Source organism: Oryctolagus cuniculus, chromosome 1 (assembly GCF_051225735.1).
Source record: "Oryctolagus cuniculus isolate XC-2025 breed Fujian yellow rabbit chromosome 1, ASM5122573v1, whole genome shotgun sequence".
Taxonomy (NCBI): domain Eukaryota; kingdom Metazoa; phylum Chordata; class Mammalia; order Lagomorpha; family Leporidae; genus Oryctolagus; species Oryctolagus cuniculus.
In genome coordinates this window covers 130450827-130468932 of record NC_142867.1, presented here as the reverse complement: position 1 = coordinate 130468932, position 18106 = coordinate 130450827, and the positions used below count along the sequence as shown (strand labels likewise).

Genomic DNA, 18106 nt, shown 5'->3' with positions numbered 1-18106 from the left:
GACACTTTCTCAGCAATTATGTTGTGTGTACATTAATGTGAACTTGAAAACAGCCAAGAACAGGATTCCTAGACTACTCAGGCTAACTGACTGTTCTTGGCACATCATTTCCTGCTCTGCTATAAGTTTCTGGCAAGTTCTTTAAAATTTTAGGGGAGACATGTTTCACACGAGAGACATAATCTGGTAATATAGCAGTGATGTCTTTAAGAAAAGGTGCCATGTGAGGAAGCAGTCTGATGGTGTCCATTCATCTTCCCATTAATGACTTTCATTGATGTCTAGCACAGGATGGCAGAAGGCAATCCTCCTGAATTGCATCAAGCCAGGAGGATTCATCTACAGTTTATCTGAGCTTTCTTTGTATGAGGGAATAACCAAAATACTACATTGCATACAGTGTATTTTTTTAGATTCATTTTATTTACTCGAAAGGCAGATTTACAGAGATTGAAAGAGAGGTCTTCCACCTGTTGGTTCACTCCTCAAATGGCTACAAAAATTTGGGTTGGGCCAGGTGAATCCAGGAGCCAGGAGCTTCTTCAGGTTCTCACACTTGATTTCAGGGGCCCAAACACTTGTGCCATCATCCTCTGCTTTCCCAGGTGAATTAGAAGGGAACTATATAGGAAATGGAGCAGCCAGGTCTTGAACTAGTGCCCATGCGGGGTGCTGGCACTGTCAGGGTCTGATTAACCTACTACACCAGTCCCATGTGCATTTTTTCAAAGGGGGGAGGGGTTACTTTTTTCTACTATGACTCAAAATAAAGATTATAATTTGAAGTAGATGATGATTTTGGTTATATTTTGAGTTTCATCAAATTTCTATATTTTTGAAGTTAATGAGTACTAGTAGTTACACACAGAGAGAAGGAGAGGCAGAGAGAGAGAAAACTTCATCTGCTGGTTCACTCCCCAACTGGCTACAGTGGTCAGAGCTGTGCCAATCCAAAGCTAAGAGCCAGGAGCTTCTTCTGTGTAGTAGTTATGTTATCCTTGCTTTGGATAAATGAACTCTCTCCCATTCCTCATTTAAAATGCTTTTGAAAATAGGTTTATTTTTAGGTCTGGTACTGTGGCATGGCAGGTGAGGCTGCCACCTACAGTGCTGGCATCCCGTATGGGTGCTTTTTTGAGATCCAGCTTTCTACCATGGCCTGAGAAAGCAGTGGAAGATGGTGCAAGTTCTTGGGTTCTGCACCTGCATGGGAGACCTGACAGAAGCTTCTGGCTCCTGGCTTCAGATAGATCCAGCTCTGGCTATTGCAGCCATTTTTGGAGTGAATCAGTGAATGGAAGACCTCTCTCTCTGCCTCTGCCTCTGCCTCTGCCTCTGCCTCTCTGTAACTCTGCCTTTTATATAAAAAAATTTTTACATGCTACACCACAGTGCTGGACCCAAGACCTAACAGGTTTTCTGGGTGCTTATCCTGGGGTTCACTTTGAGCACTAAACACAGTTATTCTGTGTGACTGAATATTTCATGTTCCTTCTTATGGAAAAGTTTTTCTCATGTTCTGAGTGATTGGGCTACATTTGCCCATAGTGGAAACTTAAACTTAATTTGACATTTGAACACCCAAAGTGCTAATTCCTGTAATCTTTTGAATTGAATCAGAAAAATGTGTTTTGAAACATTTGGACTATGGGTAAGCAGAGCAGTTTTCTGGATCCCTGTGAGAATTGATGAACTGATGGTGTTTTTCTACCCCACATTATATTCTGAAATATACTTCATTTTATTTTCTTAAAATAACTATATTTGAAATTTGCTCCCCTGTTCTGAAATTTTTGTGCTTCTGTCCTTATAACCATGGACATGCGTAGACCTTTTCTTTCTTTTTATGATGCTAGAAGAACAATGGGACATAGCAGCTCTTTCCCCTGGCAGCACATCTTCCACAGTACGTCTCTTTGAATTAGACTCTGGGTTAACTTGGCTGCATGCACTAAAAGGCATATATCTAAACCCAGTGTACCTAATGAATGAAAGTCATCATAAAATCAATATGCCTTGTAAACCTCTCATCTCTTGTTTTGAAATGTGTTGTGAATGTGTCTTTTATGTCAGTGTCTGTAAGCCAGAGTCTTCCCACTTAAGGCAGAATGCTGCTGAGGGACAGCACAACTGTAGCCTTGCTCTGTTATTTTACTGTGGCTCCTCTCTCACCCTTTCCTTTTTTTATTAAGATTTAAAAATTTTATTTTGAAGGTAGAGTTACAGAGAAAGAGGCAGAGACAGAAGGATGGGGATCTTGTGTCTGCTGGTTCACTCAAGAGACTGCAATGAATAATGCTGGCACAGCCTGGAAGTCCAACCAAGTGCGGATGTTGGTGGAAGGACCCAGGTACTTGTGCCATCTGTTTCTGCTTCCCCAGTTGCATTAGCAGGGAGCTGGATCAGAAGTGGAACAGTTGTGACTCAAACTGGCACTCATGGGGCTGGCATTGTAGCACAATAGGGAAAGCCACCATCTGCAATGCCACTTCCCAGATGAGCAGCAGTTCATGTCCCAGTTGCTCCACTTCTAACCTAGCTCCCTGCTGATGGCCTGAGAAAAGCAACAGAGGATGACTCAAGTGTTTGGGCCATTGTAACCCATGTGAGAGAACCAGATGAAGTGTCTGGCTCCTGGTTTCTGTGTGGTTCATCCCTGGCCATTGCAGCCATCTCAGATGGAAGATCTGTCTCTCTTTTTTAGCATTTATTTCTTTTCAAGGCAAAGATAGAAAAAGGGAGAGAATGAGAAAGAGATTTTCCATCTGCTGGTCTACTCCCTAGATGGCTGCAATGGCCAGAACTGGGCCAGGCCCAAGAGCTTCATTCAGGTCTCCCACTTGGGTGGCAAGGACCCAGGTATTGGGCCATCTTCTACTTTTCCAAGGCCACTAGCAGAGAGCTGGATCAGAAGTGGAGCAGCCAAGACATGAACTGGTGCATATATGGGATGCCAGCATTGCAGGCAGCAGCTTTACCTGCTAATCCACAATGCCATCCCATCTGACTCTCCCTCCTTTCCATAACTCTGACAGTTTTTTTAAGATATATTTTATTTATTTGAAAGAGTTACTGATAGAGATAGAGACAGATAGAGAGGTCTTCAGTCTGCTGGTTCACTCCCCAAATGGCTGCAGTGGCCAGATCTTAGCTGATCTGAAGCCAGGAGCCAGTAGCTTCTTCTGGGTCTCCCATGTGGATATAGGGGGCCAAGGACTTGGGCCATACTGTGCCACTTTCCCAAGCACATTAGCAGGCAGCTGGATTGGAAGTGGAGCAGCCAAGATCCAAACTGATGACCATATGGGATGCAGGCCAGGGCCTCAACCAGCTGTGCCACAGCACCAAGCCCCAAAACTCTAACTTTCAAATAAATAAATCTTTTTTAAAGGGTGGACACACATATGGGATCCCAGCATTTTATTTGGTGGTGGCTTAATCGACTGTGCCACAAAGCCAGGCCCACCCTTTATCCTTCTGATGACTTGTGTGTCAAGATCTTGGTAATATCTGCTGAACAAATGTTAGTATTATATTAGACTCTTCTGTTTTATTTTGGTTCTCATTTGTTGAGTTTATTTTGGCTGCCACTTTTAGGTAGCAAGCTGTGATGTCATCAGTGGCTAAAGCTGCTGTGTGTTAGGCTGGCACTGATTCTACATTTCCATTTCTTCAAATAGAAGTGGAAAATGAAATCCTCTCAAAACTTACATGTTACAAAGTAACAGCTGGAAATCAAGCTTCCTTTCTTCTCACCTAACAGACCCAACTGGTCTCTGTGTTTCTCATTTTAGCCCTAACCTATATCAGATTCCTAGAGCAGAAGGAAGCTTATTTTTCAAGGCAGAATTCATAGATGTGGTTGTCCATTCACCTCTGAGAATTAAAGCCATCACTCTGCTTTTTGACTGGCTTTCAGTTTGTGGTGCTGCCATCTCTCAGGAGGACAGATTCCTCACTGAAGAATACACCTAGGTGGAGAAAACTTTATGGAGTAGGTTTTCCAAAGTGAAATGGAATTCTGGCCTGGACATCCTTGAGATTGTGATCAGCAGAGTGGGGAAATTCTTAGCTATGTCCATGCACATCCTTTCCTTTTGTGTTCAATGTATTCCTCCCTTACATAGTGTTCCATGCTCTCCTTCTGTTGCACAACACAAGGAGTGTCTGTGATTGAGGCTGTTTGTGCACCACTGCAGTCTCTGGAGTTGCCTTTGTCTCCATCTCTAACCAGAAACTCAGATGCAGAGTGAGGAGGGGAATGCCAGCCTGCCACACAGGGTTTGGGCCCCTTGCTCCTTTACTTTTCTTCAGTACAAGAGCAGCCTTAAATAGAGCTGTACTGGGTAGTATTATTTCTTTTAGATTTGAGTGCTTGGATAGCAAAAGAAATAAATATTTTTTCTTATAAAATGGAATGAGGAGGCACTACATAAAGTCAGCAGCAACTTTCTTGGCTCCTGTTACATGTAAGATGAGTCAGAATATTTAGGGCCATTTGTTAAATTTTTAAAAAAATTAAAAATATTCATTTATTTGTGTTTTTTTTTTTTTGACAGAGTAGACAGTGAGAGAGAGACAGAGCGAAAGGTCTTCCTTTTTCCATTGGTTCACCCCCTCAATGGCCACTCTTATCTTGTTTACACAAGGTCATAGTCAGAGTGGAGGTTCTTTCCTCCCTTCAGAGAAAGGTATCTCCTTCTTTGATGACCTGTTCTTTCCACTGGAATCTCACTCACAGAGATCTTTTGCCAGAGTGTTTTGGCTTTCCATGCCTGAAATACTCTCATGGGCTTTTCAGCCAGATCCGAATGCCTTTAGGGCTGATTCTGAGGCCAGAGTGCTATTTAGGACATCTGCCATTCTATGAGTCGGCTGAGTATCTCACTTCCCATGTTGGATCACTCTCCCCTTTATTTATTCTACCGGTTAGTTTTAGCAGGTACTAGACTTGTTTATGTGCTCCCTTTGACTCTTAGTCCTTTCATTATGATCAATTGTGAACTGAAATTGATCACTTGGACTAGTGAGATGGCATTGGTACATGCCACCTTGATGGGATTGAATTGGAGTCCTCTGGTATGTTTCTAACTCTACCATTTGGGGCAAGTCAGCTTGAGCATGTCCCAAATTATACATCTCTTCCCTCTCTTATTCCCACTCTTATGTTTAACTGGGATCACATTGCAGTTAATTTTCAACACTTAAGAATAACTGTGTATTAATTACAGAATTAAACCAGTCATATTAAGTAGAACAAATAAAAAAAAAACTACTAAGAGGGATAAAGTATTAAGTTGTTCATTAACAGTCAGGGCTATGCTGATCAAGTCACCATTTCCCATATTGTCCATTTCACTTCAACAGGTTTCCTTTTTGGTGTTCAGTCAGTTGTCACCGATCAGGGAGAACATATGGTATTTGTCCCGTTGGGACTGGCTTATTTCACTCAGCATGATGTGTTCCAGATTCCTCCATTTTGTTGCAAATGACTGGATTTCATTGTTTCTTACTGTGGTATAGTATTCTAAAGAGTGCATATCCCATAATTTCTTTATCCAGTCTACCGTTGATGGGCATTTAGGTTGGTTCCAGTTCTTAGCTATTGTGAATTGAGCTGTAATAAACATTAGGGTGCAGACCGCTTTTTTGTTTGCCAATTTAAATTCCTTTGGGTAAATTCCAAGGAGTGGGATGGCTGGGTCGAACGGTAGGGTTATCTTCAGGTTTCTGAGGAATCTCCAGACTGACTTCCATAGTGGCTTGACCAGTTTGCATTCCCACCAACAGTGGGTTAGTGTCCCTTTTTCCGCACATTCTCGCCAGCATCTGTTGTTGGTAGATTTCTGCATGTGAGCCATTCTAACTGGGGTGAGGTGAAACCTCATTGTGGTTTTGATTTGTGTTTCCCTGATTCCTACTGATCTTGAACATTTTTTCATGTGCCTGTTGGCCATTTGGATTTCCTCTTTTGAAAAATGTCTATTGAGGTCCTTGGCCCATCTCTTAAGTGGGTTGTTGGTTTTGTTTTTGTGGAGTTCCTTGATCTCTTTGTAGATTCTGGTTATTAACCCTTTATCTGTTGCATAGTTTGCAAATATTTTTTTCCCATTCTGTCGGTTGTCTCTTCACTCTCCTGACTGTTTCTTTTGCTGTACAGAAACTTCTCAATTTGATGCAATCCCAATAGTTGATTTAGGGTTTGACAGCCTGTGCCTCCCAGGTCTTTTCCAGAAATTCTTTGCCTGTGCCAATATCTTGAAGGGTTTCTCCAATGTTCTCTAGTAACTTGATGGTGTCAGGTCATAGATTTAGGTCTTTAATCCATGTTGAGTGAATTTTTGTGTAAGGTGTAAGGTAGGGGTCTTGCTTCATGATTCTGCACGTGGAAATCCAATTTTCCCAGCACCATTTATTGAATAGATTGTCCTTGCTCCAGGAATTAGTTTTAGATCCTTGATCAAATATAAGTTGGCTGTAGATGTTTGGGTTGATTTCTGGTGTTTCTATTCTGTTCCATTTGTCTATCCTTCTGTTTCTGTACCAGTACCATGCTGTTTTGATTACAACTGCCCTGTAGTATGTCCTGAAATCTGGTATTGTGATGCCTCCGGCTTTGTTTTTGTTGTACAAGATTGCTTTAGCTATTCGAGGTCTCTTGTGCCTCCATATGAATTTCAGCACCATTTTTTCCAGATCTGAGAAGAATGTCTTTGTTATCTTGATTGGTATTGCATTGAATCTATAAATTGCTTTTGGGAGAATGGACATTTTGATGATATTGATTCTTCCAATCCATGAGCATGGAAGATTTTTCCATTTCTTGGTATCCTCTTCTATGTCTTTCTTTAAGGTTTTGTAATTTTCATCGTAGAGATCTTTAATGTCCTTGGTTAAGTTAATTCCAAGGTATTTGATTGTTTTTGTAGCTATTGTGAATGGGATTGATCTTAGAAGTTCTTCCTCAGCCATGGCATTGTCTGTGTATACAAAGGCTGTTGATTTTTGTGCATTGATTTTATACCCTGCTACTTTGCCAAATTCTTCTATGAGTTCCAATAGTCTCTTAGTAGAGTTCTTTGGGTCCCCTAAATAAAGAATCATGTCATCTGCAAAGAGGGATAGTTTGAGTTCTTCCTTCCCAATTTGTATCCCTTTAATTTCTTTTTCTTGCCTAATAGCTCTGGCTAGAACCTCCAGAACTATATTGAATAGCAGTGGTGAGAGTGGACATCCCTGTCTGGTACCAGATCTCAGCAGAAATGCTTCCAACTTTTCCGCATTCAATAGGATGTTGGCTGTGGGTTTTTCATAGATTGCTTTGATTGTATAGAGGAATGTTCCTTCCAAACCCAGTTTGCTTAGAGTTTTCATCATGAATGGGTGTTGTATTTTATCAAATGCTTTCTCGGCATCTATTGAGATAATCATATGGTTTTTCTTCTGCAGTCTGTTAATGTGGTGTATCACATTGATTGTTTTGCGCACATTGAACCATCCCTTCATACCAGGGATAAATCCCACTTGGTCTGGGTGGATGATCTTTCTGATGTGTTGTTGCATTCTATTGGAGAGAATTTTATTGAGGATTTTTGCATCTATGTTCATCAGGGATATTGGTCTGTAATTCTCTTTCAGTGCTGCATCTTTTTTCGGCTTAGGAATTAAGGTGATGCTGGCTTCATAGAAAGAATTTGGGAGGATTCCCTCTTCTTCGATTGTTCTGAATAGTTTGAGAAGAATTGGAGTCACTTCTTTAAATGTCTGGTAGAATTCAGCAGTGAATCCATCTGGTCCTGGGCTTTTGTTTGTTGGGAGGGCCTTAATTACTGTTTCAATTTCTGTCTCAGTTATGGGTCTGTTTAGGTTTTCGATGTCTTCCTGGTTCAATTTAGGTAGGTTGCATGTGTCCAGGAATCTATCCATTTCTGATAGGTTTCCCTGTTTGCTGGCGTACAAGTCCTTGTAGTAATTTCTGATGATTCTTTTTATTTCTGTGGTGTCTGTTGTTACATTTCCTTTTTCATCTCTGATTTTATTGATTTAGGTCTTTTCTCTTCTTTTTAGTTAGTTGTGCCAATGGGGTGTCAATTTTGTTTATTTTTTAAAAAACCAGCTCCTCGTTTGGCTGATTTTTTGTAATGTTTTTCTTGATTCAATCCTGTTGATTTCTTCTCTGATTTTAATTATTTCTCTTCTCCTACTAGATTTGGGTCTGGTTTGCTGCAGATTTTCTAGATCCTTGAGGTGAATTGAAAGCTCATCTATTTGGTACCTTTGCAATTTCTTGATGTAGGCACCTATTGATATAAACTTTCCTCTTAACTCTGCTTTTGCTGCGTCCCATAAGTTTTGGTATGTTGTGCTGTTATCCTCATTTACTTCCAGAAAGTTTTTGATTTCTCTTTTGATTTCTTCTATGACCCATTGTTCATTCAGGAGCATGTTGTTCAATCTCCATGTGTTTGCATATGCTCTAGGGATTCCTGAGTTGCTAATTTCCAACTTCATTCCTTTATGGTCTGAGAAGCTGCATGGTATGATTCTAATTCTTTTGAATTTGCTGAGACTTGCTTTATGGCCTAGTATGTGGTCAATCCTAGAGAAGGTTCCATGTACTGCTGAGAAGAATGTAAAATCTTTAGCTGTAGGATTGAACGTTCTGTATATATCTGTTAGATCCATTTGGGCTATAGTGTCGTTTAAATCTACTGTCTCCTTGTTGATCTTCTGTCCTATTGATCTGTCTATTTCTGAGAGTGGAGTATTGAAGTCCCCCAGTACTATTGTATTGGGGTCTAAGTCTCCCTTTAAGTCCGTTAATAAATCTTTACGATAAACTGGTGCCCTGTAGTTAGGTGCATATACATTGATAATTGTTATATCTTCCTGTTGTATTGATCCCTTAATAATGCTATAGTGTCCCTCTTTGTCGCTCTTAACAGTTTTTGTGGTAAAGTTTATGTTGTCCGATATTAAGATGGCTATGCCCACTCTTTTTTCATTTCTGTTGGCATGGTATATCTTTTTCCAGCCTTTCACTTTCAGTCTGTATGGATCTTTGTTGGAAAGATGTGTTTCTTGTAAGCAGCAAATAGATGGGTTTTGTTCCTTAACCCAATCAGCCAATTGGTGTCTTTTAACTGGACAGTTCAGGCCATTCACGTTCAATGTGACTAATGATAAGTGGTAACTTTGCCCTGCCATTTGCCAAAGATAAGTTCTAATATATGCTTTGAATTCCCTGTGATCTTTTGCTGTGAGGTTTCCTTCCTTGGTTTCCTTCCTTTACCTTCTTTCATATTGATGACCATGTTTCTGTGTTTCTGTGTGCAACACATCTTTAAGCATCTTTTGCAGGGCTGGACAAGTGGCAACAAATTCTTTCAATTTCTGTTTGCAATGAAAAGTCTTTATTTCACCTTCATTCACAAATGATAGCTTTGCAGGATACAATATTCTGGGCTGGCAGTTTTTCTCTCTTAGTACCTGGGCTATATCTCGCCATTCCCTCCTAGCTTGTAGAGTTTCTGATGAGTAGTCAGCTGTGAGTCTCATTGGAGATCCTCTGAGAGTAATCTGATGTTTCTCTCTTGCACATTTTAGGATCTTTTCTTTATGTTTCACTGTGGAGAGTTTAATTACAACGTGTCATGGTGAGGATCTCTTTTGGTCGTGTTTATTAGGGGTTCTGTGTGCTTCCTGTACAAGGATTTCTCTGTCCTTCTCCAAACCTGGAAAATTTTCTGCTAGTATCTCACTAAAAAGGCCTTCTAATCCTTTCTCCCTCTCCATGCCTTCAGGAACTCCTAGAACCCGAATGATGGGTTTTCTAATAGTATCCTGAAGATTCCCGACAATATGTTTTAGATTCCTAATTTCCTCTTCTTTGGTCTGACTTTCCTGTTCTCTGTCTTCTAAGTCCGATATTCTCTCTTCTGCTTTACCCATTCTGTTTGTAAGGCTCTCTATTGTGTTTTTCATTTGATCTATTGAATTTTTCACTTCAGTCACTATCACAGTTTCCTGTTTTACTAGTTGTTTCGTTTCATTTTGATTCCTCCTTAATATTTCATTTTCAAGAGAGAGGTTTTCTATCTTGTCCATTGCGGATTTCTGTGGTTCAAGAATTTGTTTTTGAGAACTTCTTAATGTTCTTATCAATTTTTTGAGATCTGCTTCTTGCATTTCTTCTATGTCATCATCTTCATAATCTTGAATTGGGGTGTCTTTTTCATTTGAGGGCGTCATGGTGACATCCTTGTTTTTATTACCTCGGTTTTTGCGTTTGTTATTTGTCATATTGGAGATATTTGGTTTCTTCACTGTGGTGCTTTTTCTTGTTATACTATGACTCTAGATTAAGTGGACTATCTGTTTTTGATGGAGCCTTAGGGCTTGAGATGGGTGTGGCCTGAGAGCTCTGTTTGGTGTGCCAAAGGTGACACTCCCAGGTTAGGTGTGGTAAATCTCTCTCTCTCTCTTTCTTTTTTTTTTTTTTTTGATTCAAAAGGGAAGTAATTCCGCACAGCTGAACGAAGTTGGAGGTAGTTAGCAGGCAAATGATATACCCACAGGAGCCAGAGATCAGAAGCTCTTTCCCAAGGACCACACAGGGAATCTGTTCGGCCCTCAGATTGGGGTCAAAGTCTCCTTCAGTCTCCCACTGGGTTGCCAAAGTTACGGAATTGTAGCATCTCTGGAGAGTGCTCACGTGAATTCCGTGAGTTCTCTCCCCCACTGTCTCTTTTTTCACAGTCTCAGTTCAGTAGCACCACAAATTTACTAGGTCCTAATCTCCTGTTAATTTGAACTGCCCAGAGTCAGGTTTTTCTGCTAGGCTCAGGGCCGGTGCAGACCTGAGGTCACTCTGCTTATGACATATGTCGAAGATGGTGCCTGCTCTTTGTCTTGCTCACCCTTGAGAGGTGAGCAGAGAGAGAAACCCGTGTCCATACCAGTCACCTTTTTTTTTTCTCTCTCTCTCTCTCTTCCAGTTAGCCTGGTGAACTCACCCCGCCAGGGGTCGTTCCCTCTAGTCTCCTCTCTCCGCTTGCCTGCTGGTGTCTCGGGCTATTGAGGTTTGGCTCACCTCGCGTTCCAGCACTGGTGTGTTGAGTCTGCCGCTGGTGTCCCGAACTGTGGGCTCCCACACTCTCCACGCAGGTCCGCTGTGTATCACGCGTTCCAGAAGAGTTTCTTCTGCTGTTTCCTCCCCTACTCTTCCTTGAACCTGCAGTATCTCCACTTTTATTAAACTATCTCTCCCCGGACTATCAGTGTGCTCCCTTCCTATTCCGCCATCTTGCCTCCCTCCGCTTGCGTGGTTTTTTGTTTTTTTTTTTGACAGAGTAGACAGAGAGAGACAGACAGAGAGAAAGGTCTTCCTTTTTCCATTGGTTCAACCCCTCAATGGCCACTGCAGCTGGTGCACTGTGGCTGGTGCACAGTGCTGATCTGAAGCCAGGAGCCAGGTACTTCTGGTCTCCCATGTGGGTATAGGGCCCAAGCACTTGGGCCATCCTCCACTGCAATCCCGGGCCAATGCAGAGAGCTGGACTGGAAGAGGAGCAACTGGGACAGAATCCATTGCCCCAACCATGACAAGAACCCAGGGTGCCGGCGCCACAGGAGGAGGATTAGCTTATTGAGCCACAGCACCGGCCAATATTTATTTGAAAGGCAGAGTTACAAAGAAGAGAAAGATGTAAATCATTTATCCACTGTTTCACACCCCTAATGGCCACAGCACCTAGGGTTGGACCTGGATTAAAGTCAGGAGCCAGTATCTTCTTCCACATTTCCCATGTAGTAGTAGGAGCACCATCCTTTGCAGCTTTCCTAGGCACATAAAGGAGCTGGATCAGAAGTAGAGCAGATGGGACATGAACTCATGCACAATACAGAATACCAGCATCACAGGCAATGGCTTTCCCACTGTGCTCTACTGTCTGTTTTTTTTTTTAATTATTTTTATTTATTATTATTTTTATTTATTTTATTTACTTTATTTGAGTTAGAGAGATGCAGAGGCAGGGAGAGAGAGGGAGAAAGGTTTTCCATCTTCTGGTTTACTCCCCAGATGGCTACAATGTCTGGAGCTACCCCAAACTGAAGCCAAGAGCTGGGAGCCTCTTCCAGTTATCCCACATGGTGCAGGGGCCCCAGACCTTAGAAGAGAGTTGGATCAGAAATGGAGCAGCCAAAACTCAAAGCAGCTCCCATAAGGGATGTCGGCACTGCAGGCAGCAGCTTTCCCTGCTGGGACACGGTACCAGCCCCTCTATTGTCTGTTTTATGGAAATATATATTTAAGGGATATTAGAAGGCCATTCAGGCCCTTCCTACAAAACATTTTAAATAATGATTGATAGTCACTCTGAGTTCACTGACTATGATAATTTTTAGACAAGGCAATGGCCAAAGTGGAAGTTCTCTCCTCCATTCAGAGAAAGGTACCTCCTTCTTTGATGACCCATTCTTTCCACTGGGATCTCACTCCTGGAGATCTTTCACTTAGGTCTTTTTTTTTTCCCCAGAGTGTCTTGGCTTTCCATGACTAAAATACTCTCATGGGCTTTTCAGCCAGATCTGCATGCCTTAAGGGCTGATTCTGAGGCCAGGGTGCTGTTTAGGACATTTGCCATTCTATGGGTATGCTGTGTATCTCAATTCCCATGTTGGATCATTCTCTCCCTTTTTTGTTCTATCAGATAGTATTTGCAGACACTATTCTTGTTTATGTGATCCCTTTGTTTCTTAGTCCTATCATTATGATCAATTGTGAACAGAAATTGATCACTGGGACTAGTGAGATGGCATTGGTACATGCCACCTTGATGGGATTGAATTGGAATGCCCTCGTATGTTTCTAACTCTACCATTTGGGGCAAGTCAGCTTGAGCATGTCCCGAATTGCACATCTCTTCCCTCTCTTATTCCCACTCTTATATTTAACAGTGATCACTTTTCAGTTAAGTTTCAGCACTTAAGAAGAACTGTGTATTGATTACAGTATTCAACCAAAAGTATTGAGTAGAACAAACAAAAAAAAAATACTAAGAGGGATAACATATCAAGTTGCTCATCAAGATTCAGGGTGAGGGCTGATCAAGTCACCGTTTCTCCTAGTGTTCATTTCACTTTAACAGGTTTCCTTTTTGGTGCTCAGTTAGTTGTCACCTATCACGGAGAACAAGTGGTATTTGCCCCTTTGGGATTGGCTTATTTCACTCAACATAATGTTTTCCAAATTCCTAACTTGGATCACTTTTCAGTTAAAATTTAAACACCTAAGAATAATTGTGTGTTAATTACAGACTTCAACCTAGAACAAAAAAAATACTAAAATGGATAAAGTATTACATTGTACATCAACTGTCAGGACAAGAGCTGATCAAGTCACTGTTTCGCATAGTGTCCATTTCACTTCAACATGATTCCCCTTTGTTGCTCAGTTAGTTGTCACCAATCTGGGAGAACATATGATATTTGTCCCTTTGGGACTGGCTTAATAAACTCAGCATGATGTTTTCCAAATTCCTCTATCTTGTTGCAAATGACTGGGTATCATTGTTTTTGACTGCTGGATAGTATTCTATAGAGTACATGTCCCATAATTTCTTTATCCAGTCTACTGTTGATGGGCATTTGGGTTGGTTCCAGGTCTTAGCTATTGTGAATTGAGCTGCAATAAACATTAATGTGCAGACTGCTTGTTTGTTTGCCAATTTAATTTCCTTTGGATAAATTCCAAGGAGTGGGATGGATGTTTTGAATGGTAGGGTTATATTCAGGTTTCTGAGGAATCTCCAGACTGACTTCCACAGTTGCTTAACCAATTTGCATTCCCACCAACAGTGGGTTAGTGTCCCTTATTCCCCACATCCTCGCCAGCATCTATTGTTGGTAGATTTCTGCATGTGAGCCATTCTAACAGGGGTGAGGTGAAACCTCATTTGGTTTTGATTTGCATTTCCCTGATTGCTAGTGATCTTGAACATTTTTTCATGTGCCTGTTGGCCATTTGGATTTCCTCTTTTGTAAAATGTCTGTTGAGGTCCTTGGCCCATGAGAGCTCTGTTTGATTCTTAGGGTTAAGGGTGACACACCCAGGTTAGACATATTAAATTTTCTCTCTTTCTCTCTCTCTCTCTCTTTTTTTTTTTTTTTTTTTTGGTTCATATGGGAAGTAGTTCCGCACAGCTAAGCAGAATTGAAGGCAGTCAGTGTCTGAGCTCTGGCCCATGTGGGTATAATATTCGTCTGCTCTGTCCCAAGAACCACAAAAAGGATCTGTGTAGTCCTCAGTGTAAGCTCATATTCCCCTGCAAGCTCCCACCGGGTTGCCAAGGTTACCAAGCTTCCATGTCTGCTGAGAATACTCAAGTCTCAGCCACTCCATGAGTTCTCCTATACATCCTCAGTTGTTTTTTTTTTTTTTTCACAGTCACAGCTTCACACATTCATTAGGTCCTATTCTCCTCTTATTTCTCCCCACCATAGTCAGGTTCTTCTGCTTAGCTGAGGGCAGGCTCAGACTTGATGTGGCACAGCTTTTACATATGTCCAAAATGGTGCCTGCTCTTTGTCTTGCTCACCTTTGTAAGGTGAGTGGAGAGAGAGAATCATGTCCATACTGGTCCCTTTTACATTATTTTTTTTTTCTCTCTTTTAGTTAGTCTGGTGGACTTTCCCCCACAGGGTTTCAAGCCTTGTTCCCTCTAGGCTCTTCCTGCCACTTTCCCACCAGTGTCTTGGGCTAGTGAGGTTTTGCCTCACTTCCCTTTCCAGTGCTGGTGCACAGACTCCGTAGCTGGGGTACTGAGCTGTGGGTTTCTATGCCCTCCACATAGGTCCACTATGTCCCACTAGTTGTGGAGAGTTTCCTCTGCATTTTTTTTCCTAACTCTTCCCTGAAACTACAGTATCTCCACTTTTATTAAACTATCTTTTCCAGGACTATTAGTGTGTTCCCTCCATATTCCGCCATTTGGAGTACTACTGTCCCCTGTATTCTAATAGTCCTTCCTGGTAGCTCAAGGAAATTTTCCAGGATCTCTGTAAAAAAGATGAAACAAATCGTATTTCAGGAGAAAAGTGCTTTGTGTAGTGTCACATGATTTGTAAATCCCCAGCACCCTAACTTCTGTCTAATGTTCTCTATCTTGCCACACTTAATTAAAAAATTATTTTTCAGATCCATTTCAGAAATTGTCACCAGTTCAAATAGTACTGCTTTAGAAAACTTTCATGAGCATGTCTTCCCTTTTGCTACCAATGCTATGTTTAGAGTGTGAGACTTCAAAAAGCCTATCATGAGGCCGGTGCTGTGGCACAATGCGCTAATGCCCTAGCTTGAAGCACCCACATCCCATTTTGTCACGGGTTTAAGACTTGGCTGCTCCACTTCTGATCCAGCTTTCTGCTATGGCCTGGGAAAGCAGTAGAAGATGGCTCAAGTCCTTGGGTCCCTGCACCCATGTGGGAGACCAGGAAGAAACTCCTGGGTCCTGGCTTTGGTTGGTGCAGCTCTGGCCATTGCAGCCATTTGCAGAGTGGGCCATCGGATGGAGATCTCTCTCTCTCTCTCTGCCTCTCCTCTCTCAGTGTAACTTTGGCTTACAAATAAATAAATAAATCTTTTAAAAAAAAAGAAGCATTTCATAAAAATTTTCCCCTTCAGTAATTTCTTCTTGAACAATATGCAGTACACATGTGGCTGCAGAAAATTACTGTGAACCTTTATCCCGCTTTCTGAGATAGTAAAATTATATTAAATTAGATTTCATATGATAATAAGCTTCTTAAAATATAAACCAAAAGAACACATTGACCATATATAAGCCAAAATGTGAAGAACAACCTATGGTCTCCAGATAATTTATTTGTATGAATCCCAGGACTTTTTTTTTTTAATATCAGCAGCTTTTCTAAGGTCTAATTGATAGGCAAAGATTGTATTTATAGGAGCTTTTTTCTTAGTTTTTAAAAAAATTATTTGAAAATATTGTATAGAGAGGAGAGACCCAGAGAGATCGTCCTTCTCCTTGTTCACATCACAGATGGCCACATTGAGCAGGGCCAGGACAGAATGAGGCCAGGAACCAAGATCTTCATCTGGATCTCCCACATTGGTAGCATTTGCCCAAGTATTTGGATCATCTTCCATTGCTTTTCTCAGGCTATCAGCAGGAAGCTGGATCAAAAGCAGAACACCCAGAACATGAACCAGTGCTCATATGGGGTGCTTGTATTGCAGACGGCAGGCTTACTTGATATGTGACAATGCTGGCCTGTTTTATGGGAACTTCTAAATGAAATCTTGAAGTTGTATGCATTGTAGTTTGCATGTAATTCAACTTTCTGCCATACTTACTGATATATATCAGCATTTGATGTAGGCCAAATCAGAAAACACAATGGCTTAACAAATAGCCATTTGATTTGCAGTTCTGACTCTGTGTTATGGACTGCACTCAGCTGGGCAGTTCCTATCAACAGTCCAGGGGCAGAAGTGAGAGTTTTGTCATTTGGGGAACTGATTGAGGCTTCACTTAAGTGTCTGGGGTTTGTGGTGAATCTTGGCTGCATATTATCTCTCTCTCTTTTATATTTTTGACAGGCAGAGTTAGTGAGAGAGAGAGAGAGAGAGAGAGAGAGAGAGAGAAAGGTCTTCCTTCCATTGGTTCACCCCCTAAATGGCCGCTATGGCCGGCATGCTGTGCTAATCCAAAGCTAGGAGCCAGGTGCTTCCTCCTGGTCTCCCATGTGGGTGCAGGGCCCAAGCACTTGGGTCATCCACCACTGCCTTCCCAGGCTGGAGCCGAGAGCTGGAATGGAATAGGAGCAACTGGATCAGAACCAGTGCCCCAACCAGGACTAGAACCCGGGGTACCAGTGCCGCAGGTGGAGGATTAGCCTAGTGAGCTGTGGCGCTAACCTACATACTATCTCTTCAACAGGCAGGCCCCAGGCTTTTTCAGAAGAGAACTGTCAGAAAAAAAATCTGAGAAGGCAAATACTTTACAAATTGTCTATTTCTGGGGCTGGTTCTGTGGCATAACAGGTAAAGACACTGCCTGCAGTGCCAGCATCCCATATGTGTGTCAGTTCATGACTCGGCTGCTCCACTTCTGATCCAGCTCTTTGCTATGGACTGGGAAAACAGCAGAAGATGGCCCAAGTCCTTTGGCCCCTGCTCCCTTGTGGGAGACCTGGAAGAAGCTCCTGGCTCATATCTTTGCATCTACACAGCTCCAGCCCTTGCAACCATCTGGGGAGTAAACCTGCGGTTTGAAGACCTCTCTTTCTGCCTCCCTCCTTCTCTCCCTCTCTCCTTTCCTCTCTCCCTCCCTCCCTCTCTCTCTCTCTTTTTCTGTGCCTCTCCTTCTCTCTTTGTGTAACTCTTTCAAATAAATAAATCTTTTAACAAATTGTCTATTGCTATCACATTTACTGGTATCTCATGGGGTAAATCAAATGAAATGGTGAAATTCAGGGTCTTTTTATAAAAGATTTATTGATTTATTTGAAAGAGTTACACACAGAGAGGGAGAGGCAGAGAGAGAGAGAGAGAGAGCTCTTCTGTCTGCTGGTTCACTCCCCAGTTGGCTGCAATGCCCAGAGTTGTGCCAATCCAAAGCCAGGATCCAGGAGCTTCTTCTGGGTCTCCCACAGGGTTACAGGGGCCCAAGGACTTGGGCCATCTTCTACTGCTTTCCCAGGGCATAGCAGAAAGCTGGATCAGAAGTGGAGCAGCTGGGAATCAATCCAGTGCCCCTATGGGATGCCAGTCTGCAGGCGGCAGTTTTACCCACTAGGCCACAGTGCCAGCACCAATCCAGGGTTTTGTGAAGGGATGAATACAGGGAAAGGGTCTGTTTAGAATCATTACTGGTAAAGTGCACTGCATTAAATATACATTATGTCTATGTGTTAACTTTCTTTAGTATAAACTTTAATAACAACATAATGTTTATCTCTGACAACCTCATTTATTTGAACACTCTTAACATTTCTTTTTACTTTTACACTATTATATTACAAAATTTGTAGATAATGCTTTGGTTAATCCAATGATAACTTCTTTTTAATCTCTGCCACT

The 18106-nt window shown here is 41.8% G+C and overlaps 1 protein-coding gene across 6 annotated transcripts in view; it reads left to right on the top strand.

Annotated features, from left to right (window-relative positions):
• LOC149128628 (uncharacterized) overlaps positions 1-18106 on the top strand; it is a 37408-nt gene that overhangs the window by 2479 nt on the left and 16823 nt on the right. For 4 of the 6 annotated variants that reach the window (XR_016222188.1, XM_089314841.1, XM_089314832.1 and 1 more), the window contains exon 2: positions 2215-2350. The exons of the other annotated variants lie outside the window; for them this stretch is intronic. Coding sequence is in view for 2 of the 4 variants with exons in the window: in XM_089314832.1 (XP_089170958.1) it covers positions 2296-2350 (55 nt within the window). In the remaining 2 variants the exon portion in view is untranslated. The remainder of the gene's footprint in view (positions 1-2214; positions 2351-18106) is intronic. 6 annotated transcript variants of the gene reach the window in all.